Source organism: Lutra lutra, chromosome 5 (genome assembly GCF_902655055.1).
Source record: "Lutra lutra chromosome 5, mLutLut1.2, whole genome shotgun sequence".
NCBI classification, from domain to species: domain Eukaryota; kingdom Metazoa; phylum Chordata; class Mammalia; order Carnivora; family Mustelidae; genus Lutra; species Lutra lutra.
The window spans coordinates 67,547,035-67,565,721 of record NC_062282.1 but is presented as its reverse complement, the minus strand read 5'-3'; the positions used below and the strand labels follow the sequence as shown (position 1 = coordinate 67,565,721).

At 38.9% G+C, this 18,687-nt stretch overlaps 1 protein-coding gene across 4 annotated transcripts in view; it reads right to left on the bottom strand.

Moving 5' to 3' along the window:
* The window catches only part of CCDC192 (coiled-coil domain containing 192), a 204,915-nt gene extending 186,499 nt beyond the window's left edge, over positions 1-18,416 (bottom strand). For 3 of the 4 annotated variants that reach the window (XM_047728991.1, XM_047728992.1, XM_047728993.1), the window contains exons 1-2: positions 17,925-18,416; positions 12,509-12,560 (exon numbers count right to left, since the gene is read on the bottom strand). In XM_047728991.1, coding sequence (XP_047584947.1) covers positions 12,509-12,560; positions 17,925-17,986 — 114 coding nt within the window. In that variant the 5' untranslated portion in view covers positions 17,987-18,416. Of the gene's footprint in view, positions 1-12,508; positions 12,561-17,924 lie in introns of those variants that run through there. The other variant, XM_047728994.1, reaches the window with a different exon arrangement.
* Between the last annotated feature and the right edge of the window lie 271 nt (positions 18,417-18,687).

The window sequence follows — 18,687 nt, the reverse complement described above, 5'->3', positions numbered from 1 at the left end:
TGATAACATCCCCCAAATTAACTACAGGAATCATAGTTTTCATACAACTTCGCCAGTAATGACATTTTCAATACTTTTTTTTGAGGTATAATTGACATACAATATTATGTTAGTTTCAGGTGTACAGTAAAGTGATTTGACATTTATGTACCTTGCCCAATGGCCACCACAATAAATCTAGTTACTGTCACCTTAAAAAGTTAATACAATATTATTGACTATATTCCCCATGCTGTACATTACATCCCTATAACTATTTTTTTTAATAACTAGAAGGTTGTACTATTAATCTTATTCACCCATTTTGCTGACTCCCAGCTCTCATCACCTGTGGCAAACAACAATCTGTTCTCTGTATCTACAAGTTTGGGTCCTGTTCTGTTTTGTTTCTGTTTTTTAGATCTCATGTATAAATGAAATCAAATGGTATTTGTCTTTCTCTGTCTGACTTACTTCACTTGGAATAATAGCCTCAAGGTCCATCCATGTTGCTCAAATGGCAAGATTTCATTTCCATTTCTTATGGCTGAGTAATATGTAATATATATGTAATGTAATATGTTATAATATTTATATCTCACATACCACATATATATATACATATATATCACATATGGATATATACACATATATATATCACATATGAATAAAGAAAATGGGAGATATCTATCTATCTATTTAGATATCTATCTACATAGATATCTATCTATTCAAAGAACATGAAAACACTAAACAACCTAAGCACCCATCAAAGGATGAATGGATAAAGAAAATGGGAGATATCTAGATATCTATCTATCCATCTAGATATCTATCTATCCATCTAGATATCTAGATGGATAGATGGATAGATAGGTTTCTAGATAGATAGATAGATATCTAGATTTCTAGATAGATAGATAGGTTTCTAGATAGATAGATAGATATCTAGATATCTCCCATTTTCTTTATCCATTCATCCTTTGATGGGTGCTTAGGTTGTTTCCATATGTTGGCTATTATGAATAATGCTGCATTGGACATGTGGGTGGCATATATCTTTTTGATTCAGTGTTTTCATTTTCTTTGAATACATACCCAGCAGTGGAGTTGCTGGGTCTTGTGGCATTGCCATTTGTAATTTTTTGAAGACATTCCATACTGCTTTCCATGGCAGCTACACCAATTTACATTCCCATCCACAGATCATGAGAGTTCCCTCTTCTTCACATCCTCACCAACACTTGTTATTTCTTGTCTTTTTTATAATAGCCATTCTAACAAATATTAGATGATATCACAAAGTGGTTTTGATTTGCATTTCCCTGATGATTAGTGATGTTGAGCATCTTTTTTATGTGCCTATGACATCTGTATTCTTCTTTGGAGAAATATCTATTCAGACGCTTTGCCCATTTTTTAATCAGATACTTTGTTATTGAGTTTTAGGAGTTACTTATGCATTTTGGTTATTAACCCCTTATCAAGTACATAATTCACAAATATTTTTTCATATTCAATAGATTGCCTTTTTATTTTGTGGATATTTTCCTTTCCTATGTAGAAGATTTTGGGTTTGATGTAGTCCCATTTATTTATTTTTCCTTTTATTTCCTTTGCCTTTGGAGTCAGATCCTCAAAAATGACTATGACTGATATCAAGAATATCAAGGAGCTTTACCCACTTTGTTTCTCCTAGAAGTTTTAAGATTTCAGGTCGAACATTCTAATCTTTAATCAACTTTAAGTTGATTTTTGTATATTGTGTAAGATTGTATTCCAGTTTCATTCTTTTGCATGTAGCTGTCATATATTGAAGAGGCTGTTTTCTCCCCCATTGTATATTCTTGCCTTCCTTGTTATACATAAGTTGACCATATATATGTGGATTATTTCAGGACTCTTTCTTGTTGGAAAACTCATCTCTTCTTCAGATATGAATGATAACCTTGCTGGGTAGAATATTTTTAGTGAGAAGTTTTTTGGTTTTGGGGTGTTTGTTTTTTTGTTTGTTTGTTTGTTTTTTTTCACTTTGTATATGTCATAAGCCATTCTTTTCTGCCTTGCAAAGTTTCTGGTGAAAAAAGTGTCGATAGCCTTATGGGCTTTTCCTTGTACATAACAATCTGTCCTTCTCTTGCTGCTTTTAAGATTCTGTCTTCAACTGTTGACATTTTTATTTCAGTATGCTTTGGTGTGGCTCATTTGGTGTGGTTCATTTCATTTGAAACTCTCTAGAATACCTGAATCTGGATGTCTGTTTCCTTCCCTAGGTTAGGGAATATTTCATTTATCATTTATTTCTACAAATAAACTCTCTACCCCATTCTCTCTTTTTATAGGACCTCTAATAGTGGGAATGCTATTCTGCTTTATTTTGTTGTAAAGGTCCCTTAAGTTATTTCTTTTTCTAAAAATTTTTTTTTTCCTGCTTTGTGAGGTGAGTTCCACAGCCCTGTCTTCGAGCTCACTAATCCATTCTTCTACTTCTTCCAGTCTGCTATTGAATCCTCTAGCATGTTGTTCCCTTCGGTTATTGTCTTCCTCAGCTCCATGATTTCTATTTGGTACTTTAGTTTTTCTCTTTCTTTGTTGAAGTTCTCACTGCATTCAGCCATTCTTTTCCTAAGTTCAGTGAGCATCTTTATGACCATTGTTTTGAATTCTTTCTCAGGAGGGTTACTTATCTTTGTATCACTAAGATCTTTTTCTTTTGTTTGGAATATATTTCCCTATTCCCTCATTTTGCTTGACAGTTTGTGTTTGTTGCTATGTATTAGGCAGAACAGCTATATTTCTCTGTCTTGAAAGAGTGACCTTGTGTGAAGGTAATAATCCTTTCAACCTTGCCCAGCTCTCAGTTGTCTCTTGAACTTCTGTAATTGTTTTAACTGCCTGACTTATTCTTGATATGCCCCCATGATTAGGTATGTGTGTGTGAAGACTTATCAGTCATCCAAGGGAAGGAATCTTATTTAGCACGTAGTTTCAGGTTAATTGGAAGTCAGACTCCAGCCTCAGCTTTTAAAGTGTGCCAATATACACAGTTCTGTGGGACTAAAGTTGTAAACTCTGCTGACTTCCAGACCAGGAGATCTAACGGTGTTCCCTGGATAAGGGTTGCAAAAATCAGGGCTCCAGACAAGTGTGTAAGTCCCTTTCTGAGAAGTGTTATGAGTCTTACTGAGGCCAAGTGGTACACAAGGATTGTGTCTCCCTACTTGCATTCCCTGGATTCACTTCCTTAGCCCTAGGTGTGTGGCCAACCTGAAGCCTCTTTGTCAGACCGAAGCTCCAGACTAAGAAAATAGGCATTTTTCAAGAAAGACTTGGGGTGTATTTCAACCCACTGTCTATACGGTGCCCTCAGAGTGGTGCCTGATAAGAACTGTCTTTCTGGTTGCTGTGGTCCTGTGAAACTCTGGAGCACCCATCCTCAAGACCACCAGGTCATCAAGGGGTTTCCCCTGTGTGAACTGCATGCACACTCTGGCTTTAGTAAGCCTGCTAGAGAGTATGGCAGAAAGGACTTCAGAAGGGTGGTGGGAAAATGGTTTGATTGTATGCAGTAGGCTTCAGCAGTGCAGCAAAGGAGTGTCTTGTCTGTGAGAGCATGCTGGCTTTAGGCTAGGCGTAGGAGAATGACACAACTGTTTGCACTCACCTGGCTGGGGCCAGGGATCTAGGGAGCCTGCAACCGACTGTGCTCTCCTGCCTCAGCAAATGTCCCAACTGCTCACCCTTGGCTGTACCACCAAGGCATAGGAGGGTACAGGATTTGAGCTCATCCACTTGCCCTAGCAGGCTATGTGGAAAGTGCAACAATGGTGTTCCCTAATGCCTCCATCTCTGAGTAGTGTCTCAGAGATCCCCTACCCACCCCCACCCCAAAGCCAATGCCTCAAAATCATCAAATGAATCTCCTTCACATGTACTCTAGGTACTTTTCAAGCTATGTTTTCATTAGGTCTTGGGATGAAACCACATGTGAGCCCCCCAAAAGGGGAAATTTTAGTTTCCTCTGGAACTTTGGGATTCTTGGACATCTGCCCTGTTGATTTTCCAAGTCGGGTATATTGGCAGCCCATCTTTCCAGTGCAGATACCAGGAGCTGGGGTGCCCAGTGCAGAATACCAATACCTTGCTCCTCTAGGAGACATGCCTGTCTGATGAGATTCTTCCCTATTGTGTTTCTGGTAATTGGTGAAAGGCTTATGAGACTATGTTTCTGCCTCTCCTACCCATACCTTTTGGTCCTTTGATACTTTGCTTTAAAAAGTAGTTCATCTAGTGTTCAGATCTTTTCAGAGGGAAATGATCCATATGTAGCTATAGATTGGGTGTGTCTGTGGGAAGAGTGAGTTCAGAGTATTACTATATTGCCATTACTATATTGCCCCTCCTTCTGAATGCTTTTTATATCTGTCACACTTACAAGTAAATATGATAAATAAATTTTAAAAATTTTAGTGTCTTTGCCTTCTATTATTTGGATGTATTATATGATATTTGCAAATTTGGACATCTTATTAGATATCTGTATATCCCAAGACTTGTGTAAATTGTGATTTGTGTCCTTTGTCCATTTTCTTTTTTAAGGACTGATTTTTTTCCTCACTGGTTTATATGAGACCATAACAAATTAGGGTTATTATTTGTAATAAATAGTACAAATATTTTCTATTACTTATTTTGAATGTATATAAATGCCTCATAAATAGTCAGAGACTAAATTAGCTTCTCATCCTTGTGTATTAATGCATAAATCTGTCCAAGGAGAGAATCAACTTTGTGAAGAAGTAAACTCTAATCAAAACTTGGAGAAACATTCGATTTCTCTGAACCTCATTGAGTACAGATTATTAGCCATATTTTGAAATAACTAATTGACTGTGATACTTGATCTAACACAAACAGCTCAGCTATTGACACAACGACCTGGGCTATTATTCCCAGCTTCAAATTTCAGTTTGACAAAACTATCAAAACGAATTAAGCCGATGTTATTCTATCTGCCTAATGAGACAGAGGGCAGCCAGAGGCCAAGCTTAATCCCTGAGAGCCTGCATCCTTGTGCTTCTCCCTCAGGGGTCACTCTTCCAGTCTCAAGGAGACATACTCCTTTGGGAAAGGCTCCATTGAATAAATGTCCTAGCCCTTTGGGAGGATATTCTTTTTCAGGGAAATTTTGAAGTTTTTTTATTTTTCTTCAGACCACAGCAATTGAAGTGTGCTCTCAGAGTCAGACTGATTGATTAGATAGTCTGAAAACACACTTCCCCCTTGCCATATCTTCCTCTGGTCTAAACCTTCGGGTTTGAGACGCTGAGCAAATTTTACATGAAAGTTGGGTTTATTCGGAGTACTAATTCAGAGTAGCCCCGGAAGTAAATTAAATATGTACTTATATTTTATCTATTTAAATATGTATACATTTAACTTCTGCCCCATTTTTGTATTTCACAACTTCCTTCCTTCTATACATATAGACTTCTCAACATTTCCGCCCTCACAGAAAATAAAATGTGTCAGCACTACACAGCACAAATTGGCATGCTTTCCCCAAATAGTGCCCGTTGTTTGAAACTCTTTGCCATTTGAAAGAGCCAAATGGAGAAAAAAATGTCATGGGCATTTGATGAAACAAATTTGCAGACACTCAAATGCTTCAGCCACTGATGCCTCTTGGGGAAATTCTGAAAAACATCCTATCTGTAAACAATCTGTTTCAGTGCCACATGTTTTTTAAATTTCTTTGCCTGTTGACATTTAAAAAAAAAATAAAGGAAAACATTTGCATGTGAAAACAGGACCTTTTGTTTCTTATACATGTACTGTATCATAGAATTAAAACGAAATAGGTCATCTGGCCCAATTGCTTGTGAAGGATCATTTTCTAAAGAACTCTTCCCAGTGCTTTGGCCAACCTCATCTTGAACTGCTAAGATCTTTCTTATGCCTATGTTCTCAAGTTAAAAGAACTTATTATTAAAATGAGAAATTCTAGAACTAATGTTTTCTCTTGTATCTATCTATAGCATTTCTTTTTCTTTTCCTTAGATTGGATTCTTTTTTTTTTTCTTAAGTAGTTTTATATTGCTGTAATTTTTGTCCACGAACATATTTCTGAAAATTCTCCTAGGCTCATGATATGATTTCACCTCCCCAGCTTCTGAAGCTGTTTTAAGCCACATGACTTCTTTGACTAATAAAATAGGAGAAGTGGTGCATTTAACTTCCAGTTTATGCCTCTTTCATTTGCTACCTGCAAGGACTGCAGAAGTACATTCCTAGGTGATGTTTCCATTCAGAGGGTCTCTTAGTAACTACGATGAATAGAGTCCCTCTCCATCACACCTTGGATGGACGTTGTAAAGAAGAAATAAATTCTTCAGCTAAATAAAATATTAAGCCATTTGCCACCTGTAACTGATAGCCTGCAAAAATTTTAATGACAAGCAAATTAAATTGAAATGAATGAAAGTTTTGGTCTTTCTTGATAATGACCAAAGGAATAAATATCTTTCTCACTGACTGCTAGTCTAGCATCACTGCCACCACGTGACACACTACTTGATCTGAAATCTCTGTTGAAGTTGCTTATGTATAGCATTCAAGCTATATAGTTTAGGTTAGATGAGCTTGAGATGATTGTACAGGGACAGCGTGGGGTGGGGACAGGAGAGGATGATATGAATCAGGCCCTCAATTATTACAAAATCTCAACATGAAAGAAACTGTATGAGAGGTTGAATGATGGGTAAAAACTGCACTGGATATGTTATGTCACATCCCAGCCTCCAGGGAGATAACATTACTCTTCCAGAGAGAGTAATATTAGATACTATCTAGATAACTAGCAGTTATCCCCAGAAATAAAGACCCAATTTCTATACTATTTGTATTCTTTTATGGGGAGAAAATCCATTTTTTATATCAAATAAATGGACATTATCATATGTTATTAAATATTCTGCTTCCTTAAATTCTGCAAATGTATATTCATTAAATCTTTTCTATGAAGGAATATTTCTCTGAAGGGCTATCAAAATGACAGTGACAGTATTGATTCATCTTTTGTCTTGCCCTAAGTGATAGCACAATGGCTGTTTTGCATTTCCTATGAATTTCCATTTGCAAAACCTTATGCATTAGGTTAGACCTATTTTGATTTTGTGATTCTATTAGGTTAGGTTCCCTTGGGGAGCAGATTACTGGAGGTGGCTCTTGGGAGTGACACCTGTAAAGGAAGGGGAAGCAGAAATGCAACAGCAGCCTCAGCAATTCTGTGGGGGTTGTGAAGTAGGTCTGCCTTTCAGAATTACCCTCTAAGGAAAGAGACCTGGTCTTGTCTTCAGTCTAAGGAAAGAGACTGGCCAACCACTCATTGGATACAAGATGATCCCATGAAGAGGGATGACCCTGGAGCATCAGAGCTTTTTCAGCTGAGGGAAATTCCTAGAGAGAGACTCAGCTTTGAGTCATCATCAAGCACAATGAACTCAAAATCAATCAATTAATCTAAATGTAAAACCTAAAACTAGAAGACTTCTGGAGGAAAACAAGAGAAAATACTTGTGACCTTGGGCAAAGATTTCTTAGATCAGATACCAAATGCCTGATAAATGAAAGTACAAAGTGATAAATTAGACTTCATAAAAATTAATAACTTCTGCCCTTCTAAAGACACTGTTAAGAGAATGAGAAGAGTAACCAGAGACTGGAGGAAGTAACTGCAAAACACATAATCTGAAAAATTACTTGTGTCTAGAATACATAAAGAACTTTAATCCAATAATAAGATGCAAGAAAGGGACAAAAGGTTTCAATATATACTTCACCAAATAAGACATAAGGATGGCAAAGAAATACAAGAAAAAGCGCTCGACACCATTAGCTATTAAGGAGATGCCAATGCAAGCCACCCTGAGACAGGGCTACATCTATCAGAATGGCTGAAACTTAAAAGGCTGACCCTAACCAGGCTTGGAGAGAATGTGGATAAACTGAAACTCTTGACATGCTGGTGGAAATATAAAATGATACCACCACTTTGAAAAACAGTTTGATGGTTTTCAAGAAAATTAGAAGTATATTTACCATATGATTCAAGCACTTCACTCTTAGGTATTCACCCAAGAGAAAAGAAAGCATATGTCCACACAAATACTTGTATAGGAATGTTTATAGCAACTTCATTTGTACGAGTCAAACACTGGAAATAACCTAAATGTCAGCCAGCAGGTGAAGGAATAAACAAACATACATTCAATACAGTGGGATACTATTCAATAAAAATGAATTATTGATTCACACTACAACATAGATGAAGCTCAAAATAGTTTGGCCAAGTGGAAGAAGCCAGTAAAGGGGGTATGTACTGTGTGCCTCCACTTATGTAAAGCTCAAGGAAACATAAAATAATATACAGTGACACAAAGCAAACCAATGCTTCTTTGAGAATGGTCTATAGCCAGGTAGGGAGAAATGGGTGAGAGAGATGAGTATGAGAAACTCCTGAGGGTGATGGATAATTTCCTTCTCTCTCTCTCTCTCTTTTTTTTTTTTCCTAAAGATTTTATTTATTTATTTCACAGACAGAGAGATCACAAGTAGGCAGAGAAGCTGGCAGAGAGGAGGAAGCAGGCAGACAGAGGGGGAAGCAGTCTCCCTGCTGAGCAGAGAGCCAGACTTGGGGCTCGACCCCAGGACCCTGAGATCATGACCTGAGCTGAAGGCAGAGGCTTAAACCACTGAGCCACCCAGGTGCCCCGATAGTTTCCTTCTCTTGACTGGTTTGTACATATGTCAAAAGTCAAGTTTACTTCAGTAAAAGAGAGACAGAAGGAAGGGAGAAAGGGAGGGAGGGGACAAGGGAGGGAGGAAAAGAGAAAGAGTAAGGAAGGAAGGAAAGGAAGAAAGAAGGGAGGACAGGAAGCAAAGAAAGAGAGAAAAAAAGAGAAGGAGAAAGAACAGAGGAAAGAAAGAAATCCAAAACAGAAAATTCTGTAACATCATTTCTCATGAATTAAAGTGAAAAAATATATATATATATATCTCCAATTTTCTAAAATAGACACAAATCTTTGTTTAAATATACATAGAAATAGAGTTCTATATTGATCTCATTCTAAGAATAAATAGGAATATTTCCTTTAAATCATTTGAAATGGTCCTTTAAAACACAAGTGATATATTAACAAATGATTTGAAAGTTTGGTCCTTAATGGGAAGAATTTTCTGAAAGCCATTTTAGAACATTAAAATTTAGAAATATGAGAATGCGACGAAATACCTGCTTCCTACAAACATAATGCTATATCATACCAAGTATTAAAAGAACAGATTTTATACAATTTGACACAATTTAAGGCATTGCTTGCCTTGCCCAGTTTATCAAATGCAAAAACCTGTCAGCTACTCCAAAAGGTCATTTTGGAGATCTGTCTTTCTATGTTGTGTGCTATGAATTTGACCTCACAAAAATTTTTTAAAAGGTGCTTTCATTTTTTTGGTACCTAAGATGATTCTTTAATGAAGTCATCACTAAATTGCAACTTGGAAGCTAAAGGGTTTGTGAGGTTTTATAATAAGCTTAGTTTTGCACAATGGGCGAACTACTTCATACATATTCTAGCATTGATGAATTCAGGCCCACATCCTCACTTTTGGAGGATGTCACATAACCAGTGACATCATGTGTTTTACATAATTCATCTCCGTGTGTCACAGTTGGCAGGAATAGTTCAGAGGGAGAAATCCTGAGCCAGGTATCCGGTTCAGGTCAAGCCTCCTTGAAATAGAATTTTTATTTCCTAAACAGCTTTGAATGAGATGATTTATATGCACTAGCTGTTCTCTGTCAGAAGATATTAAAATGCAGCAAAAGCAACAGTTTAAATAACATTCGCATCCTCCAACAGGCCCAGAAGAATAGGGTGCAGATAAACAGGGACAACCTGGCCCCTGAGTTGTGGATCTAAAAAAAAACTAACACCTCATTATGCTGGGATGTTCCTCCTATCGGGTACACACATATTCCTTGGTCACTCAACAGCTGAAATCGTTCCCCTCCTCCCCGAATCTCAATTTCTTAATGTCTAATGTGGTAATAATGAGAAGGAAAGTGTCAGTAAGAGAGTGATGATTCTGAAACCCACCGCCCTCTGCTGCTGTAGGGAATCAGCAGGACGGCCTCTGTTGATCACCTAGGACTATACCTAGTGCTCGGTCCATTTGTTCTGTTTCAGACAATGATGACTGAGTGCTGTTTTACTCTCACAGACTCTGTCCCGTGGACATAGAGATGAACAAAGAAAGGCCAGTTCTCCCTCTAAGAATGTAGTTTACCAGGAGAGTCCAAAAATTAAAGTAGTATTCAAAGAAGAGTATAGTAAAGACAAAATAGGGAACCACCATGTCCAGATATCTAGATGGGAGGAGCTTGTTTCTATATGTGGGCAGTGGAGACATCCTCACAGAATTCAACAGATTTCATCCTTCAGTGTCAATGTCTTGGGCACAAGCAAACTGCCACTGTTTAAAAGAGGCATTTGGGATCCACCTGCAAGCTAGTGTGTACCGCCTGGTACACAGCAGAATGGGGCTCCGCTGAGTGACCATTCTAAGAGTTGCAAGACCTGAAAGGCATTGTGTGATGAGCAGACAGCACTAACTGTGGATGTCTTATGGCCTTGAGATCTCTAATTCTAACCTCCTCCAGCTAAATGTATTCTTTTGGAAATGTAAAAACACTGTAGAACCAGCTACGTGCAGCCCCAGGGCTCCCAACTGTATTAAATGTAAATTGAAAGCATTAGATTCTGAACTCCAGGAAGCTAATTGGGAGCCCTGGGCAGAAATCTTACATGTGGTAATTGGCACCTTGTCCTTTGCCGTGTCATATGCAGCCAACCAGAGGGTTATCTCTAGGGTGCTAATTGATTAGCATTGTTAGAGGGAAAGGCAGTAAATGGAATTGGTGAGCTGAAGTCTCTCATTTCCAAAACTGCAATTTAACTGCTAATCCAAGGGTTCCGAGAGGAGAAACAAAATGTTTTCATATGGTACTCGTGAGTAATACTTTCTCTGTGGACAACAGAATTATAAACAGCTCCAACATATGTATTAAAAATCTTCATTATTGGGCTTTTCTTTTTTTGCCAGCTGAAAAAAAAAGGCAATGTAGGATTAAAGGATCACTACGGTTAGCAAGTAGATTTTTAATATAATTCATGTTCTACTAGTCTAAGCTGGCCTCCCTTGACGTCCATTTCTTTAACAATACCCTCCTCCTGAAGATAATTATGGATTTCAGAGATACAACCAGTCTGTCTGGGGTCAGGTTAAGTGAACGTAACTCAGAAAAGAGATGTTAATGTTTTTGAAAAAATAAGGACAGGAATGGGCTTCTGGAGATGCACTTCACTAGGTCAATAGTTCTTAGCTGGTGATGCTGAGATGGGATGGGAGTGGTAGGGCAGAGCTGCTGAATTCAGAAAGACTTCAAGAAATCCAAGAGCAAAGTCCCCTGGCCCACAGGAGAGCCCATTGGAATGCTATTGATTCTAAATAACTATACTTCAGTGCACCGGTAGGCACACCAACCATTTCCACAATCCAAACATCATATTCAAAGTAGAAGTTCATCATCCTGATTTTATGGATGACATACAAGACCCTGATAGCTTAAATGACTTGGTTATGGTCACATAGATTGGAGGTGAGACACTTGGGCCTGATTCCTAGCCCTGTGATCTTTGTTCCATACCACACTGCTACAGGGTACATTAGAGTTAAAAGGGTTGTTCCAGAAATGTCTATAGTGGAGTCTAGGGGATCCTTACTAAAACTGAATCAGGGGTGTAAAGATAGCTTATTTTTTCTTTAAGAGAAATTCTCAAATTCTCTCATAAAAGTGGAGGACTAGTGTAATGAGCTCCCATGTCCCCATCACCCAGCTGCAACATTTCTCAACAGCCTTCACACTTGCTATCTGAGGCCGAGATAGGTACAAGATGAGGCTCAGGTAAAAAGAACCTCGCTGTCTGAGGGCATAAGAGCTCTCACAGAAGAGACAAGATCTCAAGGGTCAGAACTAAGTATGCCATCATCCCACTTGAAAAAGCATGAACTAGAAATATCTAGAATAGACTGTGATTTCACCCTTAGCCTAAATAAACCACATAATGTGATTTACCCAGTCTGTACCTTGTTTGAATTCCAGAATTTCCTCACATACAAGCAAAGACTTTGGAGTAACCAGAATGTCTATGATACTGTAGGGCCACACCACAGCACCCCTAACTTCCCTACTGCCCAGTAATATTGCTTAGTTGGCACTCTGCCCACTTGGCCGCATTCTACTAGACAAAAAGATATTCCATGCTTTATTTTTACAATCCTTACTAATAAAACGAGAAAGCAAACTACATCAGGAAAGTCTCAGCATTAATTAAAGAAGTTTCAGTTTTATTGACTGTAATGCTTTAAAAAAAAAAAAAGAATTCAGGCAAACTTCATCTCTTACCGGTTTTTTGTTCCTTTGTTGTATATTTGACTCTGAACTTGTAGACGTGGTGCTGAAATAAAGTAAGAGTTTAGAATTCCAAAATTTTATTTCAGGTGTGCGCATACTTGTATACACACACACACCCCACATCAAATAGATCTTTACACTGTGTTATTGAAGGTAATTGTTGTAAAGTTATTTCCTCCAAATGTCAATTTCTGAACTTTTCTAAAGGAAATCAAAACTATGGAATGTAAACTTCACTCAAAGAAGATAAAATAGCCTTTAAAGGTTCTCTTGAGAATAAGCAGTCTGAACAGTACAGTCTGTTCTGAAAACCTGCAAAATCTCTTATTTCAACTAAAAAAAGAAAAGGGAAAATGTGGAAGAAAGCCTATCATCCTGCAAAACAGCAGACTTGGGGAATTCTTTGTCTCCTACACTGTTGGTCACTCAATCTCTCTTTCTAGGATCATTTCCAGTAGTTTACAAACATGCTGTTATTTATTGCATCTTGAGCCCTCTTAACCCTTTACTTTCTGCTTGATTACCCTGAGCCCCTTTATAACGAGGATATATTCTCACTGTCTCTCCTGTTTTTTGTTAAGGCAGCTCTCCATCCAGACTCTCACAAGCACTATTCCACAGAAACTGCATTTAATTCATCAGCGATCTCCACATCACTGTTGTAGTGATCATTTGTCACATCTCACTTTACTTGACAGCTTTTGACATGATTCATTGCTTCCTCCCTGACAGGCTCTCTGCACTTGGCTTCCAGGATGTCCTAAGGTCTCGGGTTTTCTTTCTGCCCTCCCCCTGCTGCTCCCTCTCAGTGTCCTTTGATGGTTCTTTCTCTCTCCCTGCACTCTCAGCTTTGGCATGCTCCAAGGCCTCCTCTCTCCTCTAGTCACATCCTCTCCACTGGTGATGTCATCCAACCTCATGGCTTTAAATTCATCAAGATGGGAGTGCCTGGGTGGCTCAGATGGGTAAGCATCTGCCTTTGGCTCAGGTCATGATCTTGGAGTCCTGGGATCAAGCCCCCACCAGGTTCCCTGATTAGCAGGGAGCCTCCTTCTCCCTTTCCCTCTACTACTCCCACTGCTTGTGCCCTCTCGCTCTTTCTGGCAAATAAATAAATAAAATCCTTTTTAAAAATTAAAAAAAATAAATTCATCTGTATGCTGATCACTGCCAAATATGCATTTCTAGACTTCTCCCTTGAATTCCAGATTCATTCATGCAATTGTCTTCTTGACATCTCCACTGGGATGTCTAATCAAGATCTCAGTTTCATCATTTCCAAACCTAACTCCTAATTTCTACCTCCAGTCTTCTGCTTGCAGTCTTCCCCATCTCAGTTGATGATGACAGAGTCCTTCCACTCACTCAGGCTGACACCTTGACTCCTCTTTTTGTCTCAGAATCCATATCTAATCCAACAGGAAACTCTTGGCTCTATAGTCACAATATATCCAGTATCTGGCCAACTCACCATCTTCACTGCTAACACCCTGGTCCAACCCTCACACTACCAACAGCTCTTGCCTGGGTTATTGCATTAATCTCCTAAATGGTGCTCTCTGCTTCCAACTTCACCTACTACATTCTATTTTCAGTACATTGACTATAATAAAAATTATTTCACTCCTCTGCTCAAAACCCTCCAGTCAGAGATCTCATTTCACTCAGGATAAAAGCTCAAACCCTTATAATGGCATATGAGGTCCTAAAGATGTCTCACCCATTTACCCTTTGATCCATGGTAAGGCTCCATCCCACTCCCTCCTTCCCCCTCCCATACAACTCCACCTTTGCCTCTCTGAATTCATCTGATATTCTCCTCAATCAGTCCTGCTGGTTTCCTCACTCTTCTTCAACCTCTTCATATAGACTCTCATCGCAAGTCCTCGTGCCAGGAGCATGTACTCCATAATTGTCTGCTTGACTCTTTTCTACTCCCTTTTTGTCTTTGTTCAAATATCTTTTCTCAGTGAGGCCTACCATATGCACCCTTCTTAAAAATCGATATTTCAGGGCACCTGGGTGGCTCAGTGGGTTAATCATCCAACTCTTGATTTCAACTCAGGGACATGATCTCAAGGTCATGAGACTGAGCCCCAAGTCCAGCTCCATGCTCAGTGAGGGAGTCTGCTTGAGATTCTCCCTCTCCCCTTCCCTCAGCCCTACCCCTGCCTTGAGCACTCTCTCTCTTTCAAATAAATAAGTAAATCTCTAAAAAAAATAAAATAAAATTGACCTCTCCGCCCTCTATCCATCCTCATGACCTTGCTTAATTTTTCTTTGCTGTACTTACCACCTTCTAGCATACTGTGGAATTTGCTTATTAATTATATGTATTATGTCTCCTTCCACCTGAAAATGCAAACTCCTTGAAGATAGGGAATTTTTTCTATTGTTATTTTGTTACTCTTTCCTTCACATCTTGAACAGGGCTAGGATGGTCAATAAGTATTTTTTAACGAATGAATTAATAGATGGGTGATTTAGTAAACCCCCAATCTCAGTCTTGTTCTTCTGCTGCCAACCAATAAGCCTAACTTTAAAATCCCAGAGTACTTTTATCATTTTCTATCCTACTCTCTCCATAACAAACATATTATTTTATTTCCATGTTACTGTGCAAGTCTTTCACTCTTCAAAAACCTTAAAACCTTTTAAAATGTTCACAAAGTAATCAGTGACTATTGAACAAAATTAATTAAATTCCCACTCAGTGGAAGGACATGCTGGGGTTCTAATGTAATTGCTCTTGTCTCATCCTACCAAATCAGTAAAAACCAGTATTTTGGTGTTTCTACTTGACAGTACCTCTTTATCACAAAATGGAAAACAAATTTTGCCATCACGTTGCTGGACAAAACAACAAATGGTTTTGAAGGACCTTAATAAGGGGCCCCCTCTTCCCATCTAACTCATTTTATCTTCTATCAGTGCCTCTCACAAACATGATATTCTCATCAAACTGTACTACTCAGTGGCCCCAGGCTATGTGTTCGTCCTTTTCTTTGGTTGTTTCCTCTGACAAGACTGCTCTTGCTCTCTTCTCTGTTTGTAAAACTCCTAACTATTCTTCACACCATGACTCAAATTCTACCTCTTCCTGAAGCTTCTTTGATCCTACCGGGCAAATTGTTTCTTGCCTCTGTGTCCACAAGTAGTGTGTGGATATCTGTCTCTTTTTATAGCCCTGATCACATTTCATCACATAAATAATTATTTGTCAACCTATGTTTTTGCAACTCTTCAGTGATACTTCCTAGCAGACAAGGAATATCTTCGTTTGTTTTTTATTCATCCGATGGCATACCATCCAAGAAATTAATATATAGTTACTGAATGAAGCAAAAAAAAAAAAAAAAAAACAAAATGTTGTGGGTACAAGTACCCTTATGTACATATTCAGATGTGCCACAAGTGTACAAGAGAAAGAACTATTCGAAACCACCTTCTTTTAATAATGCCTGAAACAAAACTACTGGTTTAAAAGTGAGGGAGCTTTGGCTGCCTGACAATAATATTTAAAGGTCATGAGTCATGGCCTCAGAGTAACCAAGGCTACTCAGCATACACACAGTACGAGTCATGTTTGTAGCATAATTCAGGAGAAAAAAGCTTCAGAAAGCCTATTAACCTTGAGAGAAAACAAATGAGAATTAACAAACATATTTGTGAAGCTTGTTTTTATTGCAAAGGTTTTGTTTTACTTCAGGGTTCATGGAAAAACTGAGAAAATCCTTTAAATTTCTATCGGCAGGGAGTATTAATAGGACATTTCAGCTCTACAGTCATTTTTTCTCTGTAAGTGACAAGAACATAAATATTTCCTTCCTCTCAGTGAAATATCTACCTGTTTTCCAAACTTTTTACCCATTTTTTTTTTTTCTGACAGGAGTAGTAATCCGTTACCACTTAGTCCATGTGAATAAAAGATTTTAATAAAACTGGTTTGGAAATATAGCTAGTGAGCACCCAATTCTTATGGGAAAGAATTTCCTGGGAAAATGCCTTCTTTATTCCCTAGGTTAATTGCATCCAAGTCCTAACCCTCTTTTCTTGGACTAACATAGGAGCAAATTCCCAATTGGTTTCTATAAACTGTAGAGAATATCTGTCTCAAGGGCCTGAGAAGAGAAGAAGGACGGAAAGAAAAGTAGAACAGACCACCGGGCACATGGGACCAGTTTGCTCCTGCTTAGAACTGAAGGAGCTGAACTGAACCCACCTAAGGGTTAACCAAGGTAGTATGTACTCAGCTGTGTCCAAGCTCAAAACCCTGCTCTCCACTTGCATAAATGCTCAGTTCCATGTGATTCCATATGGAGACCAAAACACCAGTGATAATTTGCAGTGAGAGCACAGTCCTGCTCCTCACTTGGCTTCCCCGCTGGCTGTACACGGGGCTATTTATTTCAAAGTTGTTAATCGCAGGGCATTTTCTCTTCATTCAGTAACATTATGTTCACCTCTTGGATTGTCAGCACATTGACATATTATCTCTTTAGGTGCTGTGTTCAGGGAAATTAAAAGAAAATGAGCGTTTGCTAAATTTCATTTTCTTTAACAGACAAAAGACTCCCTCCTTCCCAAAGACTATTAATCTTTTGAAGGTCACAGACCTTTTGCACATAGAAGCAACATCTCACACAAAGTTTTGGGGGATTTGTGAATTTCCCACAGCATATAGACCCCAGGTAAAAAGCCAATAAAAACAAGGCCCACACATTTCATGTAATGAAAATAACTTTTAAAGCCTAACTAAGCAGAGCTGTAGTGTACATATCACAGGATACCACCTGTCACAATCTAGCTCTTTCTACGAAGGAGATATGGCTGTCTTCTATTCCAGGCTTAAAAGAAAATGCTAAAGTCGCAGGTATTTCTACATTTGAAAGGGAAATGTGTATTGTGCCTACTTGTGAATTTCCCCATGATTAACTGTAGATCAGTTAATTACAGGGGTGAGTTTTATGTCCATGTCTGTAGCCAGAGATGATCTGGGTTTTTATTTGAGGAGAGGTGCAATGACCTAGCTTCTGTTGTGGATATCTCCTGGCAAGGGAGTGGTGAAGGTGACATTTCATTACAGTGGTTCCAGTAAATGGCTGGCTTTGGCCTTCCCTCCCCATGCCAATAAAATGGTTGGAGTAAGTGTGTGATTTTGAGAAGAGCAAGTAAGGGACATTTTATTCATTCAACAAATATTTATTGAATACTTGTTGTATATCAGACCCTGCCCTATGAAAGCATCATTCAAAGAAAGGGGTCATTTTCCAGGATCAGGTGAAAAGTCTGTCTGATGTTTTCCCCCAGACTTTAAAGAAAGGTTTTCTTTGAAGCACTGAGTAAGATCTCCTTTATCTAGAAATTCCCATGAGTTCTTTTGCGACAGAAGGAACTGGGAACTCACCTGATTCTCTCCAGGGTTTCAGACCCTGGGGCCACAGATTTCTTGCTATAACATTCTCCCATCTCAAGTCAGGCCCACTGATGTACCCCGTCCATGGGACAGACATCAACTATCCCCATTCCTTAGCTTCAGAATCCCTGTGACTGGTCTACTGTTCCCTGTTGCTAGGCAACCACAATGGTTGTGGGAAGAACAGTTACTTCCCAAGGGGAAGAAAAAAAAAAAACTCAATTACAAAGCCACAGTAACCCTTCAAAACATCTCACAAATCAGATCCAATCATGAGTATTCATGTAGAACCACCACAGATTCATCATTTCTAGAAAACGCATTCAAAGCAGGCCAGAAGCAGTGGTTTTGTGCTCAAGCCATGGCCTGCTTGCTTCTGGAACCAGTGCTGACAGTCATGCTGCTGTTCTAAGAGGGTTGCATCCACAGAAATGGGTCGGTTTGCAGGCTGGCAGTAGTTTTTGCCCCAGGCTCCACCCCCCACCCCCCACCACCCCCACCCTCCCGATGATCTTCTTTCCCTGGGATCCAGAGACTGCAAGGTTCCACCTGGCCACATCCTGATGAAGGCTTCTTTCCTGATGCAGGATTGCAGGGGTGGTAAATCGTGGTCGATGAGCTGGCATTCTCTTCACTGTCACAAATTACCTGCACTGCTGCTCCTTCTTCCCTTCGCTTGTCCAAAGACACTAGCCACTTTTATCCAACAGGTTGCTATATCTCTCCCTGGATATGTTCATGGCCCCAGGTCAGC